The sequence below is a fragment of the Hemitrygon akajei genome, chromosome 5, assembly GCF_048418815.1.
Source record: "Hemitrygon akajei chromosome 5, sHemAka1.3, whole genome shotgun sequence".
NCBI classification, from domain to species: domain Eukaryota; kingdom Metazoa; phylum Chordata; class Chondrichthyes; order Myliobatiformes; family Dasyatidae; genus Hemitrygon; species Hemitrygon akajei.
Genome location: NC_133128.1, coordinates 185,819,841 through 185,842,550, shown reverse-complemented (window position 1 = coordinate 185,842,550; position 22,710 = coordinate 185,819,841). Strand labels below are relative to the sequence as shown.

General features: G+C 39.3%; 1 protein-coding gene and 1 long non-coding RNA gene across 6 annotated transcripts in view; one reads left to right on the top strand and one right to left on the bottom strand.

The window, feature by feature from the left end:
- LOC140728552 (uncharacterized) overlaps positions 1 to 22,710 on the top strand; it is a 60,414-nt gene that overhangs the window by 29,855 nt on the left and 7,849 nt on the right. The window lies entirely within an intron of this gene.
- scn1laa (sodium channel, voltage-gated, type I-like, alpha) overlaps positions 19,409 to 22,710 on the bottom strand; it is a 222,323-nt gene continuing 219,021 nt past the window's right edge. For all 5 annotated transcript variants that reach the window (XM_073047435.1, XM_073047434.1, XM_073047436.1 and 2 more), the window contains exon 27: positions 19,409 to 22,691. In XM_073047435.1, the coding sequence (XP_072903536.1) occupies positions 21,508 to 22,691 (1,184 nt within the window). In that variant the 3' untranslated portion in view covers positions 19,409 to 21,507. The remainder of the gene's footprint in view (positions 22,692 to 22,710) is intronic.

Genomic DNA, 22,710 nt, shown 5'->3' with positions numbered 1-22,710 from the left:
GGACAAAGGAGAGGCAGTGGATGTCATTTACTTGGATTTTCAGAAGGCATTTGATAAGGTGCCACTAATGAGGCTGCCTAACAAGATAAAATCCTTTGACTTTACAGGAAAGATAGAGGAATGGCTGACAGGTAGGAGGTAGTGCGTTGAAATAAAAGGGGCCTTTTCTCGTTGGCTGCTGGTGACTAGTGGTGTTCCTCGGGAGTCAATATTAGGACTGCTACTTTTCACATTGTTTGTCAATAATTTGGATAATGGAATTGATGCCTTTGTGGCAAAATTTGTGGATGATATGAAGATTGGTGGAAGGATAGGTAGTGTTGAGGAAGCAATGCGATTGCAGCAGGACTTAGACAAACAGGAAGAATGGGCAAAAAAGTGGCAGATGGAATACAGTGTTGGGAAATGTACGATAATGCATTTTGGTAAAAGGAACAATAGTGCAGACTGTTATCTAAATGGGAAAAGGTTCAGACAACAGAGGTGCAGGGGGACTTAGGAATCCTCGTGCAAGATTTCAAGAAGGTTAATTTTCAGGTTGAGTCTGTGGTAAAGAAGGCAAATGTATTTATTTCAAGGGGAATATAATATCAAAGCAAGAAGATAATGCTGAGCCTCTATAAGAGACTAATCAGGCCGCACTTGGAGTATTGTCAACAGTCTGGGCCCATGTCTCAGAAAGGATGTGTTATCATTGGACAGAGTCCAGTGGAGGTTCACGAGGATGATCCTAGGAATGAAGGGGTTAACATATGAACAGCATTTGGCAGCTTTGGGCCTGTGCTCACTGGAAGTTAGAAGAATGCGTGGGGATCTGTTGTAACCTACCGAATATTGAAAGGACTGGATAGGGTGGATGTGGAGATGTTTCCTACAGAGGGGGTATCCAGAACTAGAGAGCCCAGCCTCAAAACTGAGGGATGACTTTTTAGAACAGAGTTAAGGAGGAATTTTTTTCACCAGAGTGTAGTGAATCTGTGGAATTCTCTGCCACAGACTGCAGTGTAGGCCAAGTCCGTGGGGTATTTAAGGCAGAATTTGATCATTTCTTGATCAGCCGTGGCATCAAAGGATATAGAGAGACGGTAGGTATATGGATTTGAGTGGGGTCCGGGATCAGCCATGATGGAATGGTGGAGCAGGTTCAATGGGCTGAATGGCCTAATTTTGCTCCTATGACATGGTCTTGTGGACTTCTGGACCTACATTCTCTAACTGTTGGAAACATCCTGTCCACATCCATTCTATCTAAACCTTCAGTTCAGTAGGTTTCAATGAGATCCCCCAGTGAGTATAGGCCCAGAGCATCAAAAACTCCTCAGACATTAGCTGTTCCATTCCCAGGATAATTCTCATAAACCTCCTCTGTACTGTCTCCAAATCCAGCACAGCTTTTCTTTGATAAAAGGTCCAAATCTGCTCAGATTCAGAATGTGGTTGAATCAATGCCTCAGCATTCAATAGGTACATTTAATGTCAGGGAAATGAATACAATGCACAACCTAAAATTCATTTTCTTCCTTGTCCTCTTGAAATGAATGTTATCAATGCATTTGCCTTTCTTCCCTCCTTCAGCGTCTCTGATTACTGAATTCACTCCCCATTTAGAAAATAGTGTACGCCTTCTACCAAAGAGCATGTCCATATTCTTCCATGCACTGTAATCCATCTGCCATATGTTTTATAATTGGTTCAAACAGATGAAGAAATGTTGATAATGTATTTTTGCTGAATCAATTACTACCCACTCCACACATACGGCATTATGGCTGCTGAGCTGCAGCTTCATAAATATATCATCTGATTCATCTGCTCAAACATATTGTCTGCCAGTGGTAATCATGAAAAGGAAGATTTATAAAATCCCTTTAAAAAATGTAGATGCAATTTGCAATGCCAGGTTTGTTTCTTAATCTTATGGGTAACACAACATCTAAATTATTCATATTGTATGTAACATCTTTAATGTATGCATTGATAAATTGGAAGATCATCTTGCAGTGAGCATTCCTGAAATTCTATAGTAAGTTTTATTTATTCTCTAGAGAGTGGATAACATGCTACATTCTGCCTTTCCTGAATACTGCAGTGCTTTCCATATTTTTGGCCTAAAGTGTGTGGGCAGATGATTTATAATGAAGCACCTTCCATCTCCATCATAAACATTGGAAGAAATCCTGTAGGACTCAGTTTGAGAAAATAAGCTTTCAATCAATTTGATGATTAGCTTTCAGCCACAAAGGTATTTTTCTTTGTTAAATATTTGCTGGAGGTCAATTTGGTCCTATAGTCTCCAATTTTTTAAGTGAGAAAATATACTGATCTGCAGGATGGTCATTTATCACAAGTCTTTCATTCCCAATGTAACAATGTGTTTTTAGCTTATGAATGAACAGGTTGTGTCACCTTCAAAATTATTACAATAAACAATTAACCAGTGAGATTCAAACACATACAGTGAGATATAGTTCAACTCTTTGAGACCCTGTAATGACATAATGTAACTCTATAATGAAAATCAACCATCAGCCTCATGGTTGGGGAAGCAAGGAATTAAACTTGAATCCTAGTGTTCACTGAAATCAATAGCCAAATTGGGAATTAATTATCAAGAAAGGGTGGAATAGAAGATGTAGAAAAGAAGTGGTGGATGACATACACTTCATTTTAGAATCAAATGAGAATCAATAAATATCATACTGGTAACAGATTAAATGAATTTAAATTCTTGCAAATATCAAAGGGAATTTAATTAATTGACCTTTAAAATTGCAGTCACCTTAGTTCTTGATTTTTTTGCTGAAAATATAAATTGTGTATTTTTAATTGGAACACTTCCTTCTCCCAAATAAATCACACATCTGTTGTAAAATTTCATTTCCCACATTAATGATATATATTAAATAATAAATATTTCTCACAGCCCATTTATTTGTACCAAACTTTTGTGCATTTAATATTTCAGCAATATTTGAGAAATATTGTAAATATATATAATTTGATTAAGCTTTGTATTTCAGTTTAATAATTCATTACAGGATATACGTAAAAGTATGTGAATGGCATACATCATCATGCCACCACATCATACTTTTGCATCTCACTAAAAGTAAACCTAAGAATGTACAGAAATTATTGCCAACTCCATGCTTTCCCTTCAATTAGTTTTCTGTGCTAGAGTTGCAAAATATTACGATGCTGATGAGGAAGTTTAACTGAACCCAAGAATTCCACCTACCTGTTGAAGTGCAGCAAGATGTTCAAGTTAAAAAAACACAGTTCTTTGGAAGGGGAAGCAAGAAAAGGGTGAGTTATAAAAAAAGGCAGAAAATGAAAGATTCACAGGTTCATAAACAGTGAGTACTGGGTGATAATAATCATAAATTTAAAAGGAGTAATGGGTGGCTACATCAGAAAAATAGACACATTGATTGCACAAGAGTTAACTGGATAATGTACAATAAGCAAATTGAGCAGTACTTTGAAGCAAACAATATAACCAATGAGAAGCGAATGCCACTTTTACTGAATGAATTAGCTTTGAAGGTATATAGTTTGCTAAGAAGTTTGACATCTCCAACAAAATCAACCAAAGTGAGCCTTGCTGACTTGAAGGAGTTGTCTGAGCATTGTCAGTTTACTGATGGGCTTAATGATGTTTTGAGAGATTGTTTAGTTTGTGGAATAGATCAGCAGATCGAACAGATTGCCATACGCTGTTTGGGATGCCAACACATCCAGAAGATGCCAAGAGCTGCTCTCTCAATCCCTGGGAATACCCTGCATTGCCTTGGCAGAGGAATCATGTGAATTTTGCCAGACCGTTCATGAGTACACATTGTTGGTTTTGGATGCAGCTACAAAGTGCCCAGTAGTGTTCCCAATAGCCTCCGCTGCAGTTCCACACACTGTTCACGTATTGAGTAGTCTCTTTTCAAGGACTGGTGTTCCAGAACACTTAGTCAGTGACAATGGACCCCAGTTTGTTGCGAAACAGTTTCAGTCATCTCTGAAAATGTATGGAATGAGACATATTACATCCGTATCATACCACCCAGCTACCAATGGCTTGACAGCAAAGTTTGTCCAGAGTCTTAAGCAATGTCTGCAGAATGCACTACACTGAATCAGAAGCTCGCCAGTTTTCTCCTTGCGCAAAACAATGCAGCACCCTCCACAACCAGCAACTCACCAGCTGTGCTATTCCTGTGTTGTCCCTTGCACTTACACTTGGATCTCCTCAAGCCCAATCTCAGAAGGAGTATGCAGGACAAACAGCTGAGGCAATTTGAGGGCTCCTCAGTCTAGGAGATTCGACATTACACTCATGAAGAAGCAGAGGTGATCAAAGGTACTTGGAAAGATTGAAGACAGAACCGGACCACTCTCATACACAGTTGACACGTTGATCATTTGAGGAGATCAGTGTCAATTGTTAGAGAAGAAAGGGGTCCAGAACTGTCAGAAGCCGTTCCTGCTGTCCTATACTCAACTCCTACAACCTCCATGGAGGAGGCCCCAGAACCTGAGATTGTTTCACAGCTGAAAGACTCACCTGCCAAGCAGAGTGAACACCTTGTCAGGAATGACGTTATCCCATAAGAGTAAGAGAGTCTCCACAGCCATTAAATCTTTAGACCTGAATGGGACAATTTAAAATTTACTATGCTGTGGATGTCTATATAGTAAGTTGACAAGCATTCTTTATTGAGTTGGAGTTTATAGCTAAGCAAGGAGGAGTCTTGTGTTTTAGTATTTCAGTAATATTTGAGAAATATTATAACTATATTGCTTAAGCATATATAAGCATTGTTGTTCATTTAAATAATTCATTACGGTTTATATGTAGAAGTATGTGAATGGCATACGTTGTCATGCCACCAAGTCATTTGTGCTCATCTTGCTAAAAGTAAATCTAAGAATGTACATGAGTTACTCCCAGCTCTCTGTTTTCTATTTAATTATTTTTATATTTTAGAGTTACAGAACAGAACAAAGACAGGTTGAGGAGCAGAGGTTCAATGCTGTTGAGCATGAGAAGTTAGAGCAGGATAGGGAGTTGATGTGTTGAGAGTTGCACAAGGAAGGAAAATAATAAAAACAGAAAATATTGCTTTGGATTTCCGGAACCTGCACAATTTCTTGTATTTATAAGATATAGGAAACTGATATAAGATATAGAAGCAGGTCAGGTAACATCCCTGGAAAAAGTAACAAGAAATGGAGGAGCCTGGTAGATGAAGACAGTGTGATATTTTGTGAGAAAAACTAGATGTAGGGAGAAGCAGGGGCATAGGAGGTAGGGGAAGATATCATTCCCCTTCTCTGTTAGATATGGAATATACTCTTCAGCATGAGTTGACTTTCAACACCCTTCAGCATCAGCAGTGATATCTGTGTCTCTACAGATCAAACTTTTATAAAGTTGATTTCTTGTAGGTCAACTCTGTTGATATGTGACATCTTAGCAGAAGAACATGTTTAGAAGCTAAGGCAATTACATTACTAAGTTTAGATTATAAAAGTTGCCCTGTCAATATCTTCTCACCACATTTCCTCACTACTGTAAAATCCAAAAGCGATGTCTGATTTGCATGCAATGATGCATCTGTCGTTGAAAGTTTTCATTTAGTCTGATGGAGGGTGATTTCACCAATACTTCTTGGTGCTGAAAGTCAAATTTCATCAGCACTCTTGGAGCCTTTTCCACATCCAAAATGATATAGAAGGAATGAAATACTAAAGAACAGAACAAACTTGTGATGCACATCAGTTAAGGCATTAATAAAACAAAAGAAAATCTAAATAGTCCTCAAACATGAGGAAATACAGATGCTGGAAATTCAAGCAACACACACAAAATGCTGGTGCAACACAGCAGGCCGGGCAGCATCTATTGGAAGAAGTACAGTCAACATTTCAGGCCGAGACCCTTCGTCAGGACTAACTGAAAGATTTACTTTCAAATCTCTTACTATCTCTTCTTTCAGTTAGTCCTGACAAAGGGTCTCAGCCCGAAATGTCGACTGTACTTCTTCTTATAGATGCTGCCTGGCCTGCTGAGTTCCACCAGCATTTTGTGTGTGTTGTCTAAATAGTCCTCATGCCTTCTGAAGTACCCTCCCAACAGATGACCAAACTATTGTCCTGTGACTTGGTTATCCAATCAATAGTTCAGACACACTCTAAGTTCAGAAGTTCAAAGTCCATTTATTACGAAAATATGTATATATTGTACAACCTTGAGGTTTGTCTCCTTATGGCAACCACAAGACAAGAACCCCAAAATAATCTATATAAAAAAATCCACTCACACCTAACGTGCAGAAAGAGAGAATAAGAACAAATCATGCAAGAAATAAAAGCAAGAAAACAGCATTCAGAATGAAAAATGAGTCATAGACACCAAATCCAGAGCAGCTGGAGCAGGCCCACAGCTTCAGCCTCACTTCATCACAGAGCAGAGCAGCAGTAGGTTCATGCATTATTGGATAAACCCTGGAGCAAGAATGAGCCATTTTAAAGAGGTTTTTGTTTTCCACATCGTTAACAATGAATCTGAACATTACAAAAGCAACATCTCCAAGACACTGGCTGTTAAGAATCACAGATATCTAGGTATTGATCTCATAGTTTGAACAGTGAAGGTAGTGATAATAGGACAATGAGAACTTGCGTCTGCAGTTGCGGTGCTGCGAACACTACAGGAAAGGAAAGTCACCATGACTACAACCATGCGGAAATCAACACTGCTATGTTTTGTAACTTCAAAACATTAAATTAGTTCAAAGAAAGACACCAGAGTTCAGGATTGTGGGTCTGGCTTTGTCCTTACTTTAAGTGGGGTGCGCACATATCACGTCGTAATGCGGTGACGTATGCAATGTTAGCATTTTAACACATAAGCCATAATGAATTACTTAAATGCACAAAATCCTTAATCGAACAATATATATATATAGAATATATATATATAATCGAACAAGATTACACAAATATTATTAAAATATTAAGTACACAACATAGTCACCAAACAATCTTCACAAGGGAATAAAAGTTGTTTGTGTTGCTTTTGCCGTGACGGTGCCAGTGGTAACCATAGCTAGCTGGAAACCTCAGCTTCTGATGTGGCTCTGCCTGGGTAGATTGCCTCATGGTCAAGCTTATCCATCGAATTGCATCCAATGCTTAAATTTGCCAGCAGGCATTGACCTCAAGTCACAGTGATGTAGAGTGAAACAGCACGGAAACAAGTTCCTTGGTCCTTCTTGTCTGTGCTGACTATGTTTGATAACTGAGCTAGTTCCATTTGCCTGCTTTTGCCCCACATCCTTTTTAAACTGGACACTCCCAACCTGGGTTCCACAGACCCCTCAGTTAGTGGTAAGGCTCCATGGCATGAAAAGGTTGGGAACCCTTGGTTTTAACTATTCCTATCCATGTGACTGTCCAAATGTCTTTAACTGTCATAATTGTACCTGCCTCTACCACTTCTTCTGCCAGCCCTTACCATGTATTTGCCAACCTCTGTGAAAAAGTTGCCCCTCAAGTCCCTTTTAAGTCTTTCCCACCTCCTCACTTTAAACCCATGCTCTCTGGGTTTGGATTCCCCTGCCCATGGAGTAAAGGCCTTAGCTATTCACTTTATCTATGTCCCTCAGTCAACTCCCAGCTTCCTGCCCTCCAGGGAAAGAAATGCTAGCCTATTTAGCCTTTCCTTACAACACAGGTTTTCTAGTCCTGGTAACATCCTCATATTTCTTTTACACCCCTTCCAGTTTAATGACATCCTTCCTTTAGCAGGTTGACCAGAATTGTGCCATGTTATCCATAGGTAAATGGTGGGGTGGAGATACACCTCTACCAAAATAGGTGTAAGGCACTCCTTCCCTCTGCTAGCTTGCACGTCAACCTTGGGCAAGGTGTAGCACCTGCTTATTACCCCCCCCCCCCCACTTGATCAGGGTCATGTGAAGCCATGGGAGCAGGTGGTGGATGGTCGTTTGAGCAGCTGGTGCACATCACAAGTCACAAGTCCTGGTTATGTGACCACTGACACCAGGCAGACAATCTCTGAAGAACATTGATAATGGCCAGGGTCAGCCATCTTGTAAAAACACTGCCCAGAAGAAGGCAATAGCAAACCACTTCTGTAGGAAAATTTGCCAGGAACAATCATGGTCATGGAAAGACCATTGTCACCTATGTCATACAACAAGGCACATAACAAATGAATGAACTCCAGCTGTGGCCTTACCACGATTTTGTGTATTACATCCTAAATTTCTGACCAATGTAGCCAACTATACCAAATGTCTTTTTTCACCATTCTGTTGACCTGTGTTGCCAATTTCAAGAAAATATATCCATTCATCGCTAGGTCTGTCTTTTCTGTAACAGTCTCCAGGGCCTTACCATTTACTGTGTAAGTCCTGCACTAATTTAGTTTACATCATATTTATCTGAATTAAACTCCATCTGCCATTCTTTGGCCTATTATCCTTTTGCCTCAATTGATCAAGTACCCATTGTAGTCTTATTTATCCTTTTTCACTATTATACAACCAAATTTACTATCATCCAATAACTCAGTAACCATGCCATACACGCACATTCTCATTCAAATTATTAATACAAATAGCAAACAGCAGTGGACCCAACATCAATCCCAATGACCTACCACTGGACACAGGTTTCCAGTCTAATACATAGCTCTCCAGCACAACCCTTTTCTTCTATTGTCAAGCCAATTTTGTAGCCAACATAAACACTCAATTATTTTAAAGAATTATTAAATGGAAATGACACATGGTAGCTATGTTGATTCTTAGCTCTTCAGGATGAACAATAAATTCTGACCAAAGATTCCCACATTCATGACCTAATTCATTCGCAAGTCCATGCAGCTCTCTGCAAAAGTAATCCAGCTATTTGCTTTCCTTTGCCCTCTCCACTTCCTTTCATTACAAATCCCCCTCTCTTTTGAAAGTCATGATTGAATTAGGCTTCACACATATACCACATGATGCATTCCAAATACTAAACTTTCATTGCATTAAATGTCTTCCCTTGAGTAGTCTTTGGTTCTTTTGCTAATCACCTTAATATGTGTCTTATGGTTCATGATATTTCCATAAGCAGTTTATCTCTGTGAAACCCCTTAATTTAAGCACTTTAGTCTAGTAATCTTTTTAAACAGAAATTTTCTTCATAAAATAAATTGTGCAAATAGATGTATGTCATTCTACTTGCTTCAGCAATGAATTGGATTAGATGGCATTAAATTATCCATTAACACCCAAATTGATATACTCATCCTGTTAGGCTTGCAGTCCAGAATGGTTCATCTTAGCAATTTCTTGTGGCTGAGATAGATAGACTATAGCTTCTGGCAAGATGGTGGCGCGATCAGATGCAGCAGCTTCTACAGGGTCAACCAAAGGTGTTATTGTCTTTTTAAGCATATTTCTTACAATCACAAGACCCTGCTGGACATGAAGGACTTAAAGTACTGCAGGTCTACCCCATCAGTGAGTTGCTCATTGGTGGAGAAACTGGAAGAGCTGGACTTGGTGTGATTGGTGATGGTGCCTGCAACAGGGAGGTGTTGATGTGTGAAGAAAGTGTACAGTATATCAGCGAGTGATCATCTTAGTTGCTTTACTTGTGATTCACGACCCTGTTGATCATTAGTGGTGTGGAATGCTGCAAATCCAATTCATTGGTTAATTGGCAAAGGGTGGGGGAGCTGTGTGGCCTCAGTCGTGGAAGAGGACGAGGCCTCAAGCTGCAGTGCTGCCTGTTTGCAGCTGCCCAAGGGAGCCGTCAGAGTTGGGCCCTCCATCCGACTGCTGGAGGTGTGTGGTATGGCATCCATGTTGGAGTTGGTGCAGCTTCCCAGTGTTCACTTGGCAGAAGACAAGCTGCTTTGTATTCAACTGCAGACTGCTGCAACAATTATGGACTCAGCGACTCGGACTATATTTGTGTGACTGTATTTTACTGATATCTTATATGTCCTTGCTACCTTATGCAATAACTTCATTTACTTAGCACCTTTTATTCATTAAGATGCAGGCTCAAAGTGCTTTATTATAAAGAATAATCAATATAGTCATAAAAATTTGAAGCAAAATTAAATATTACAAGAAAAGACAAAGATTATATAAAATAAAATTAAATTAAATATACCAACTTATAAAAATTTAATCACTGTCAACACATATGTGCTATACGCGCTATACGTGCCTTGTGTTGTGTATGGCTGTTGGTACTGTGTTTTGCCCCTTGGCCCTGGAATAAAGCTGTTTGTTTGGCCATATTCATGTATAGTTAAATGAATTTGAATTTGAAGGTGAATTACACAGAATGTGACAACTAGGCTTGCTTTCTATGCATTTGTCCTATTTTTGTGCCTTCAGTGGTCAATTTCTTCTTGCTGCAAAAACTGCTTCAAATCCCCACAAGAATTACAAACCTTTCTCTACCAATTGACAAGTAAACAGCTTAAATATGTTAGCCTTTAATACACAATAATCTAATAAGATTTGCGGTCTTAGATACTGATGGGTTTACTGTAGGATTACTTTCATAACTGTTAAAAGCAGCTAACTACTTCAAGTTTTAGTCCTACAAATAAACATAATACAGCTTTTGCAAGACTGGAAGTCTCTAAAGCATTATATTGTTCTTATTTTTTTGAAAATCCAATATCTTTGATAGCATAAAATGCATTTTAATATAAATCATTTGTAATGAGATTTGTTGCCTTTAGAATTGTGTTCAAATGATATAACAGAAACGTGAGGGAAAAATCAGAAAGGAATGTTCATACTTAGGTGTCACTTGGCAACTCAAGGCAGACAGAGAACATGACCAAGTGTATACAGACCTTTCACTCTGTAGGTGTCAAGTTTTGCAACACAAAGGATAAAAATAGAAAGAAACACTTATATTATATTTATTTATTCATTGACATACACCATGGAATATGCCTTCCGGCCCTTTGGAGCCATGCTGCCCAGCAATCCCCTGATTTAATCCTAGCATAATCATGGGATATTTTAAAATGACCGATTAACCTGCCAACCGGTACGTTTTTGGACTGTGGGAGGAAACCGGAGCACCTGGAGGAAACCCACACAGTCACGGAATTCCTTACCGGCAGCGGCAGCAATTGAACCCGGGTCACTGATACTGTAATAGGTTGTGGTCACCACTGTGCATAGTTACTATGTCTCATGACCGATGAACTCTAGGCTAATAGTCAAGCCCTCAAATTGTCTTCAGGTTTTATATTTTACACTTAATTTAATTTTAAATTCAATTGATAGTTATTTTTAAAGTATTTTGCTAAATTGGGCTCTCCCATGCATCTGCACATACCAATATTGGCTCAGAGTTAATTAGAAAAATAATATGCTCATTACTCCTCACTATTAAATAAAGATTGTCAAAATTATTATTAAAGAACAAATTCTATAGGGAAGAATACACTATACACTTAAGACAATACCAGTTAACTAAAAATAGCACACATACTTCTAGTATGCATATTGATGTCATAAATCAGTCACCTTCAAGTAGTCCATATGATTAGCATCCCATCAACTACCCTAAACACTTTCTCCTCCACCAGCTCATAGCTGATGTAACATCCACCAATACATTGCAGCTTCTCATCAGATCTGCTTTCTAAATCCTGATAAAGGGTCTTGGCCCGTAACGTTGACTGTTTATCCCCATGCACAGATGCTGCTTGACCATGAAGCAGATACCTCGCAGGCACTTCAGTATTAATCAGTTTTAAAATTGTTTCTACCTTCTAATGCAGTCTACTAGATCACATACTCATAGTGAAGCAGCATCCACCATCAGAGATCCCCACCACCCAGGCCATGCTCTCTCCTCGCTGCTGCCATCAGGTAGAAGGCGCAGGATCCTCAGGAATTGCACCATCAGTTTCAAGTACAGTGCCCTGTAACCACCAGAGTCCTGAATAGAAGGGGTTAAATACACTCAGTTGCCCCATCTTTGAAATGTTTTACAAGCAATGATCTCACTTTAAGGACTCTTTATCTCATGCTCTTGTTATTTATCGGTATTTATTTATAGTAGTATTTGCACAGTTCATTGTCTTCTGCACTCTGGCTGATCTTCCATTGATCCTGTTATTGTTACTATTCTATAGGTTTGCTGAGCATCCCTGCAGGAAAATGAATCTCAGCATTGTATGTGCTGATATATATGTATTCTGATAATAAAATTTACTTTGAACTATTTTATCAGTAGGTAATCATTTGCATTCCATTGGTTAGAAATGTGGTAAAATGTATTGAAAGGATAGTAATGATTTGAATTGCAGTATTGACTTGAAGATTTTCTATGCCATACTATTTGCGAGTGTCCAGGTGTTGAATTTTGATTGAATTATGTCATTATTGCAATATCTTCATGTACACAGGAATGCACAAGCCAAGCAAAATCTTGAATCCTCAAAATGAAGGTAACTGAGAGGACTGGTGTACAGGAAAGCTAATGCAAAAAGACCATATTTTACAACACTGAGACATCTGAAGCAGAGGCTGTAAGAATATAGCTGTTCCTTAGCAACCAGCAGATGAGGAAGTGTTTTCACAGAGAGTAGGCACAGCAAGTGAGTCAGTAGGTGGGATCAGATTTATCTGACTGGTCTGAGGGGAAATTATACATTTTAAATTTGCCATTTCTATTATGGCTGGGAGAATTTTAGTATAAATTCAGTGGAAATCCAGCTTTCAGTAGTTGAGACTGAAAGCAATTAGAGATGGTTTTGAGGGGAATGTAGGGAATCAGGGAGACAGCAGGAGATCATGGCTGAGGGGAAAATGGATCAACCATGATGAAATGGCAGAGCAGACTCAATGGGCCAAATGGCCTAATTCTGCCCCTATATCTTAAGGTCTTACGGATTTTTAATTTTTTTTGGTTTTGTATTAGTGTTTGCTACCTCATAACAGTCAGGCACTGCCTTTGCAACACACAGTCCCTGTGCTCTCTTTTTACGGATATATTTTATTCATTTTCAGTATAGCCTGACAGTGATTGATAGCTCACCCCAGCTAAGGCTAAGCCAGTGCCATTTTAAGAGCTATTCAAATATACTTACTGTAAATGGTCTTAAAAATAAAAAAAAATACCTACAAACAAATGATTAAAATACTAAGATAGAGAAAGATAGGTAGTTCCTGCATTTACTTTCTCCAAGGAGTCAGTGTCTCCATTGAAATCCCCCTCTGTGCTCAATGCTAGATCCAATGGTGAGTGGACAGTCAAAATGATACAGAATCTGCAGTGTGTCCCTGAATTCGCTCTTATACAACTCCGGCTCAGGATTTAGGGACATGCCAAGATGTGAGTGGCTGATAGCAGGCTGTTTCTTTTGGAGTTGTTGACACAACTTACGTTTTTATGGTGTTTGCTGACCTGGTGCAACGTCATTGTAGTTTAAAACCTTGCCATGAAACTAACTCCTCAAGTTCGGGTGTTTGCTTACAAAGAGACTCAGATAAAGAGCGGGCACAGTTAAGACAGCAACAAGTGGCTGCCTCTTTGAGCTCATCTGCGGAAACAGCTCTCTTCAATATCTCTTTTTCCCTTTTCAAGGTGGCTGGAGTTCTATTGAGGTTCTGATCTACAACGGTACTCAAAAACTGAGGCTTTTCATGGCTGATGAGTTCCTGCTCCTGGAACTCAGTGGCCGTCTGTTTTCCAGGTGCAACTCGGAAAATGGCGCCTCTGGGCACTGTGGACAACTGATACCCGGCCAGTGTTGTCGACTAAGGCATTGTGGAGAAGGAACATCAGGATTTTACTGTGGTGGATGTACGGATGAAGTTCTCTGTTGTCAAGTGATCACTCTCTTCCTCTCATCCAATGGTGAGGAGAGTTTGCTGCCAAATCTCGAGTCGGAGAATCTTGGAATGAAATGCAACGCGGCAGGCTGACACTGTATCAGTGACTGTTCGACTCCTCTTTTGCTGCGAAATGGGTGACATCTCTAGGTCCTTGTTAGTGAGAGAAAGAGCCTGTGGCATACCCAACTGTTGAGTGATCAGTAGTTGTTGTTGACTACAGATCATAGTCTGTCATTGGGTGCTTTGCTGGTGATTGGTGGGTAGTGGGTGTCGAAGTGGGTGCGGAGGGGAGGAAGGAGGTTGATGCATTGGTCTTTGCTGCTGCTCACACAGGGGAAGGGGAAGTGGGGGCTTTGGGGTTCTAACGTTTTTCAGTCATTCATTCTTTTGGGGTTCTGTGAAGAGCAAGTATTTTGTGTTGTATACATTCTCTGATAATAAACGGAACCATATGAACATCAGCTTTATTCACCAAATACACGGTACTGTATAAAAGTCTTAGGAACATATATGTATATATATAGCTAGACTTTTGCACAGTACTGTCAATGCGGTGTAGAAAGCAGGTTTTTAAATCTGGTGGGAGCAAAGGATGTTGGGAATGGTGAGGGTGGAGCTCCAAGGGAGGGGTGTGAGACAAGTGGCAGAGAAGGAGTACCGGGGGTGAGGGGTGGTGCAGGTGCAGACACCCAGCCCTGAGAAACCGGGCAAGCTCAATTGGTTCCAAACAATTGGCTTATTGATCATTACCAAATGCTCTTCTGGTGTTCCCTGCTCTCTCCTCTCTCCCTTCACCTTTTCCCAACCATGATTCCCCTTCCCACTCTCAGTCCACAATACAAACCCATATCTGAATCAGGTTTATCATCTCTCACATACGTCATGAGATTTGTTTTTTTTTTTGGGGGCAGCAGTACAGTGCAATAGATAAAATTGCTACAGTACTGTGCAAACGCCCAAGGCACTCTAGCTATAGATGTGCGCCTAAGACTTTTGCAAAATACTGTATATTGAAACATGCAGTGAAATATATTGTTTGTGTCAATGACCAAAACAGTCTAAGAAAGTGCAGGCGTGGCTCACAGGTATCTCCATGCTTCCTGCACTAACACAGATACCCCAGTTTACTAATCCGTACATCTTTGGAAAGTCTGAGGAAACCCACAGTGTCACAGGGAAAATGTACAATGTTTGTACAAACAGTGGCTGGAATTGAATCCTAATTGCTGAAACTGCAAAGCCACTGAGACATGGTGCCTATACCATGCTGGTTTAGGCAAGGCATGGTGCTTATTTACACAAAAAATTTATTTGCATAAGTTACCATAACTGAATTAGTATTAGCTCTTTCTATTTCGAACATTACTGATGTCATGCTGAGCATGTACTTAAGCTAATTCTTTGTATATTCCTCCTAACAACATAGTTAATTGCCAGCAGATACTTCGCCAAACCTTTGGAGGCTCTTCTCACCACAGGAATGTGACTTAGATTAAGACTCTAGTGCTTTCCTAGAGTATATGATGAATAAACTCTTCTTGGTCTACCAGCCGGGTGCAGGTATTGTTTATAACCAACTTTTCTATGATAAACTCTGCCACCTTCATCAGGGATGATGAAGAAGATGGCAGAGTTCTTCATCGAAAAGTCGGCTATAATTGATACCTGTACACAGCTGGAAGCCCAAAAAGAGTTTATTCATAGATTAAGACTGTTTAAGTACCTGTAAAGTTCTTTAACTCTATGATTATCCCTTTTCACTACCTGTATACTTATATCAAAAATGTTGCTTTACAAAGAACCTTTGAATCAGCTCCATATTGGCTCTTCTGGAGCAACCATCAATCAGACCATCATTTTTTCAAAACAGTTCATAACAACGGTCACAAAGATCACTTATTTTTAGAAGGTAATCTCAGCTGTGAATCAGATATAACAGAGCACAGATGATCTTACAATGAGTCAGTATGTTTAAAATCTGTCATCTTGCAGGCTCTCCACTTCTTGCCACAATGTGCATGCAGAATAACTTTCTTTTATACTTATTTAAATGTTTAATATTTACCATTGTAGCTTGCTGCTGATTAATTAGACAAGAAATTATAATCCTGAAGTGGCTGGCTAAAAATTCAACATCCTCAAGTAACCTACCCTTTACTCCAATATCGTCTTCCATTATGGGATGAGGATCAATGGAATAATGGCCAAGAACTTTGTGAGGATCCTAAACTGTATTATCCATCTCTTTAATTTCATCTTTTGTAGATGTGGCATTTTACAAATATTGTGAAGACACATAATAGTACCAGTCTATGTACTGTCTATGATTCAAACAACATAGGCCATGGTCCATTCAAATCCAATAGGGGTGAACTTACGATGGTCTGGAGAAGTGGCTACACTGATCAATAGGGAGGTTGAGAAGGCATATGGCATGACTGGTTTTATTAGTCGCGGCATTGAATACAAAAGTCAGGAGGCTATGTTGCAGCTTTATAAAACTCCAGTTAGGTCACTCCATTGTAGGATGTTGAGGCTTTGGAAAGGGTGCAAAATAGATTTATTAGTATGCTGCCTGGATTAAAGTGCATGTGCTATAACAAGAGGTTGGACAAACTCGGGCTGTTTTCTCTGGTGTGCCGAATACCAAGGGGAGATCCGGTAGTGGTTTATAAGATTACAAGATGCATAGACAGAGTGACAGACAATATCTTTTTCCCAGGGTTGAAATATCTAATGCCAGAGGGAATGTATTTATGGTGGGAAGGGGATAATTTCAAAGAGATGTAAAGGACAAGTGTTTTTTTCACACAGAGTGTGGTGGGTGCCTGAAACCACTAGAGACTTTACAGAGATGTTTGAATAGACTAATGAATTTGTGGAAAATGGAAGGATATGGACATCGCGTAGACAGACGGGATTCGTTAGGTTGCCCATTTAATTACTAATTTAATTGGATTAGCACAATATTGTGGGCTGAAGGGCCTGTTCCTATGTTCTATGATTGCAGGAAGGAAAATGAATACTCCTCAAAATCAGAATCTGTTTTATTATCATTGACATAAGTTGTGAAACTTGTTACTTTGCACCAATACAGTGTAATACATAAAAATGTCTATAAATTACAATATAGACAGAGAGGAAAAGAGAGGAGGGAGGAAAGAAAGAAAGAAGGGAGGTAGGAAGGAAGGAGGAAAAGAAAATTGTGAGGTAGTGATCTGTTCAGAAATCTGTTGGACTATTCACAAATCTGATGGTAGAGGGGAAGAAGCTGTTCCTGAAAAGTTCAGGTGTGTCTTCAAGCTCTTCTTTGATGGTAGCAATGAGAAGGGCAAAGAATAGATCCACTAGGGATATTGTAATTATGACAACCTTCAAGAAAGGAGGCATATCTGACATTCATCTCTACAGAAAAGACTCTGTTGTTAGCCTCAGGGTATGTCAGCATCCCAGTCTTCCTCAGCTGTTTCCTTCCGGCCACCAAATAGCTTCTCCCTGACTCACAACCTGGATTCCACCTGTCCTGAGAAACATTGACAACCATACCTACCCCACTTCAACCTCATGAAATACTTTGACTCTATCAACTGGGCCGGACTGGAACATCCTCCTCAAATTCTCATAGAGAGAACTGCACCTCCATCTTACATTGGCAAGCAAGCCATGATACTAACCAACAGGTCTACAATGAACCAGTCTCAGTGAAGACCAGTGTCAAATAAGACGTCATTGTCTCAAAACATTTCTCAGTTGTGTAGCTGCAAAGGTCGCGCCTCACCTCCAACAGAGGTGTGCAGAAGTGGAACTTATTTTCGAAACTAACAGGAAGCTACAACCTACAGTGACTACACACCAAAATTAAGGTTTTATGAACCTCAGTAGTTTAGCTAGAGATGTGGCTTGCATTTGACTTGCTCTTACATGTTCCAAGACATTGTCAACTTCTTCATCAAAGCATAGGAGAGGATGCAATTCACCACTGTCTTCAAAGGATCAGTGCAGCCTTTGATCAAGTGAGGAAAAGGTTATTAAAAGATCAAGATATTAGACCTGCAACAAAACCTTTGGACTACCAAAAGGAGCAATCTCTGCCCTCCCATGTGTTTCTGAGACCCAGACTATCTCCAGCTGTGGGAAAATATCACCACTGTTTCTGAAAAATCTTCCATATTCACTAGAGGGATAAATAGACCAATTTCAGTGTCCTTTCCCAAATTAGCATTCCCAGTATTGAGACTATTAATCTTAAGTTGGCTATATTTCGGCTGGCCATGCTGCTTGTATGACTAATACCTGAGCCCCGGAACAGATACAGTGTTGTGGGAAGAGATTGCGAGGAGAACAAATGAAAAGACTCAAGGATGTGCTTAAAGCTCCCTTATAGAAGTTTTACTCAGCTACCACTGGTCTATGAATGCTCAAAGTGGGAAAGAATCAAATGTGGACCTGGAGCCCATATGTCAGGAGAATGCAGTAGCTCTTTATAAATAGCACTGGCTTCAGAGCTATATCAGCACCTACACAGCCAGAATGGAGGCAAGACATTTTCAATCCCTTGGACCTGCCAACAGAGGATTATTTCCAGGATCCATATAAATACTCTTATGCCTTCAGTAGCTTAGTACATGATATCATTAAAACATTTATGGCACAGATTCCCTGGACTTTTCAGCATTTCCAGACCCATGCTCTGCCCCTAATACTCCAGGACTCCAGGGTCTTCCTCTCTGAACCTCATGATCAAAGGTCATCTTGTATGCTTCCTGACTAAAATAACTTTTCCTCATTGATCCTCTATCTGAGTAATGACAACAGCGTTCTAAGAACCTTCAGTGTTGTTCAGGCTTCCATTCTCATCCTCCTAAATCTCATGATATATCAAATTCTATTGCTAGACCTGTTAAGTCCATTAACAGCACTCAAGATCCGAACCTTTTGATCACAAGTTTTTTTATCAGTACTCAAGATCTAATCCTTCTGATCACAAATTCGCAGATGCTGCTTCTGCAAATAAATCAGCATCTCCAACAATATTATTTTGCATAAAATTCCATTTTTTATTAATCCTTTGTGTGACTGTCAATATTGTTTTGATGTTAAACAGACTACCACATGATTGGCATTTCCTCAACTTAGCACAAATGGAAAGAAAAGAAAATATTGGACCACCCAGATATGGAGTATTAACTGCATAATTTGTGCAAATAAATTGGATATATAGTTACAATATTATAAAAAAGTAGCATCTACTTAAACAAATAGAATGCACTAAACATTTTATGCAATAATCCAATACCAAAGGGAGCAAACCCAGATAAAGGTTTCCGAAATGCACTGAATATGTAATACATTATGAATATATTACCAACCAAAGAATACATTAGAGCAGGTTTCTGAATCTTCCAATAACAGTTTGTAGGTAGATTCTTAAGATTTTCTTTGTACAACACAATGGACACATGTGCAAGACAACCAAACCAAAAAAAAATCCACACAGAGAGTCAGTCATTACGTACAGTTAAAAAAAATTATTTATTCTCTTAGCTTGTTTCTGTAATGAAGTCTTACCATTTATTTACGGTAATATTAGCATTATCCTGCATGCAGTTCACTATAACGCTACAAGTCAATAGGCTTAATATAAGGAGTTTACATTTAAATTCTCTTTGTGTAAGAAAACACAAAAAAAACCTGGGTGTGAGTAAAGAATATCAACTTTGTTCTTGTGGAAGTAAACTGTGGACCCATTTTCACTTCAAGCCATTCTAGTGCAGCATTAATTATGTCACAAGACAAAAAGGTGTCCAAAAAGGACAGTACAAAGGATCAAGGATTCCTTCCCTGACACCTTCGAGACAGGCAGTGCTTAGGTCTGAATAATGTTTACCTCTCGTTGTATTTCTGGATATCACTTTGCAGAAAGAAGTGAATCGTGGTCCAAACTTTGCACAAATTAATTTTTGCTATACTGAAAATGTGTGCATTTTGTTAAAAAGTAAACTAAAATTTTCTGTTCTTTCTCTTTTGGGAAGTTCACTGATGAAAAAGTGCTATGGATCAATGTAAAAAAAAGTGTCTGTAGTTTTGACCTGAAATCATTCTCATTAACATTTTATATGTACAAACGCTGAAAAGTAAAATAAAATGAATTTTTACAATATTTATATTCTCTTTATAAAATTCAACCACATTATGAGCATTTCAAGCAATCTGCAACATATTCCGTAAGAGTGTGGTCATACAGCATACAATTGAATCTAGAAACTCAAGAATAAAAATGCTTCTTCGTTCACTGTAAACTAGGAGGAGTGAGTTCTTACTGAGCAAGTTCTCAGTTTATCACTGGCTTATGTCTTCTCACATTTCAATCACTTCTGGGCAGTGGAAGGAACAGTGTAGAGCAGCGAAAGCAATAAACATGCACCAGTGACAGTATCCAAACTATATATAATGATACAGAATACATCCGGCAAAAGCTTGCTAACTAGACTTAATGTGATGCATATTTGACGCATTGAATGCTGTGCCGAGATAAATATTTGCTCAAATATGCACCACAATGTGAAGTAACTATTTACATCACAGAGGGATTTCTTTGTCTTGTGCAATGTCAATCTTAGTGAGAGCTGAAGATGCCTAAACAATACTGCAGGATAAAGCAGAGCAGTTTTGTACAGTTTTGGTCAATTCAGTTTTGTCGGGCAGATCCTTTCTCGGTCTCCTTGTTTCTATCCACCCATGGCAGTACAAAAGGAATAGTAACTGTGTCTTTTAGAACTTACACTAAAATTGCAGCTGCTGAGAGTTGTTTGTAAATGTCCCACATAAAAATACCCATCAACTCTCAGTTTAGGGGTTATAAAGAACTAACAGGCACATATGAGAACTGTTCAAATATAACACAACACATTTAGTAAAGCACCTTGGACATCAGGGCCACCCTGAAACACTAAATAGATATAAAATATTTTGTTGGATTTGTGGGTTAATGATTCCTCATGCACCATGAACAAGTGCAACATGCTTCCATGCAAGACTTTATTTTTGTCCATGTCAAACACGTTCTCCTAAACTTCTGGGGTGATCCACTTACCTTAAAAGTAGTGCGTGAAACTTCTTCCCAAAAACATAAAGGCCCACCCCCCCATTTAGAAAAATAGTCACATATAATATATAACTTATGAATTATAAAATAATGTGTGAATTGCTATGGGCCTGGTATAAACGGTGGAACTGTGGCAACAGGAATGCAAAATATATAGATAAAACACACTAGTATTACACAAGAAATGACACACAAATATGTAAAATTTTCTGGTCCCTTTGTCTTGTTCCTCCAGTCTTAGGAGCTATTTAGACTTTCCTCTTCAGCAGTGTCAACCAGTAGTGAAAACAGTAACCTCCTATTCCACTTGCTGACTCTCCAACCATACCACCCCCCTCGCCCCACTATACAGAGTCACCGGCTTCTGGTGAGGGTCAGTGACCTCATTATATACTAATCGTTTGTTTGGCATAGATCTCCAAGTGGAGTCTGTTGATACGGTTGAGTCACACTTAAAAGCTGTAAACAATGTCATACAAAGTGGATCCTTTTTGATTTGTTTGCATTTTACTTTCTATAATCCCTTATATCTTTGCCTCTGTCTTCTTTTTCTTTCTCTTCCCTGGTTCTGTCTGGTTTTGTTACACTATCATAGGATGGTGGGGATGTGGTGGAAGGAGTCATATCAGTTTTGTCTGTCGTGGAGGTTTCATTGAATTTATCTATCACCATCTCTTCTTTGCCTGGTAAAAGCTCGCTCGTTTTCCCTTTCTCTTTGAGCATGAAAGATGCTTGCTTCAGAGTTCGCCTGATCAGGTATCGCCTGAAAGCTCTTTGAATGATAGTTGCAGACATGTGCTCCTGCTTACGTCGCAGAGTGGTTGTGATAGGCTCATAGGATATCTTGGATGGATTAGATGCCATAAAGCGTTCTTCCATCTGCTGTCGAAGAGCATCCATTTCTCCGCCCTCACCCAGCACACGCTTTGTAAAGGCGAACAAGATATCAAGGCAGTGAATTCTGTCTCCACTGACCATGGGCAAATCCATCGCAATGAGTTGTATTTTGTTGGGCTTTGCCACACGAAGTGGTGGTTCCAAGGCATCCGCAAAATCATGCAATTTACCATACTCCATAAACTGAGTTGCATCTGGATCAAACTTTTCCCAAACTTCATAAAACATCTCAAAGTCGTCTTCACTCAGTGGTTCAGCACTTTCCTCTGTAGCAACACTGAAATTCTCCAAAATAATAGCAATGTACATATTTATGACAATTAAGAAAGATATTATAATGTAACTAACAAAGAATAGAATAGCAACTGACGGATTACCACAATCTCCTTTGATAGGGCTGCCTGGGTTATCTTTTGTTGGATCACAGTCTGGTGGCCCACTGTTTAAAATTGGAGCCAGTAACCCATCCCAGCCAGCAGAAGTGGTGATCTGAAACAAGCAGATCATGCTGTTCCCAAAAGTTTCAAAGTTGAACATATCATCAATGCCGGATTCCTTCTTCACATAAGCAAAATTAGACATCCCAAATATGGCATAAATGAACATGACTAAGAAGAGCAATAGACCAATGTTGAACAAGGCAGGAAGGGACATCATCAGTGCAAACAGCAGTGTGCGGATTCCCTTAGCACCCTTGATTAAACGCAAGATACGGCCAATTCTGGCAAGCCGGATCACTCTAAACAAGGTTGGCGACACAAAGTATTTTTCAATGATGTCAGCTAAGAACATGCCTGGAGGAAAGAAAATACA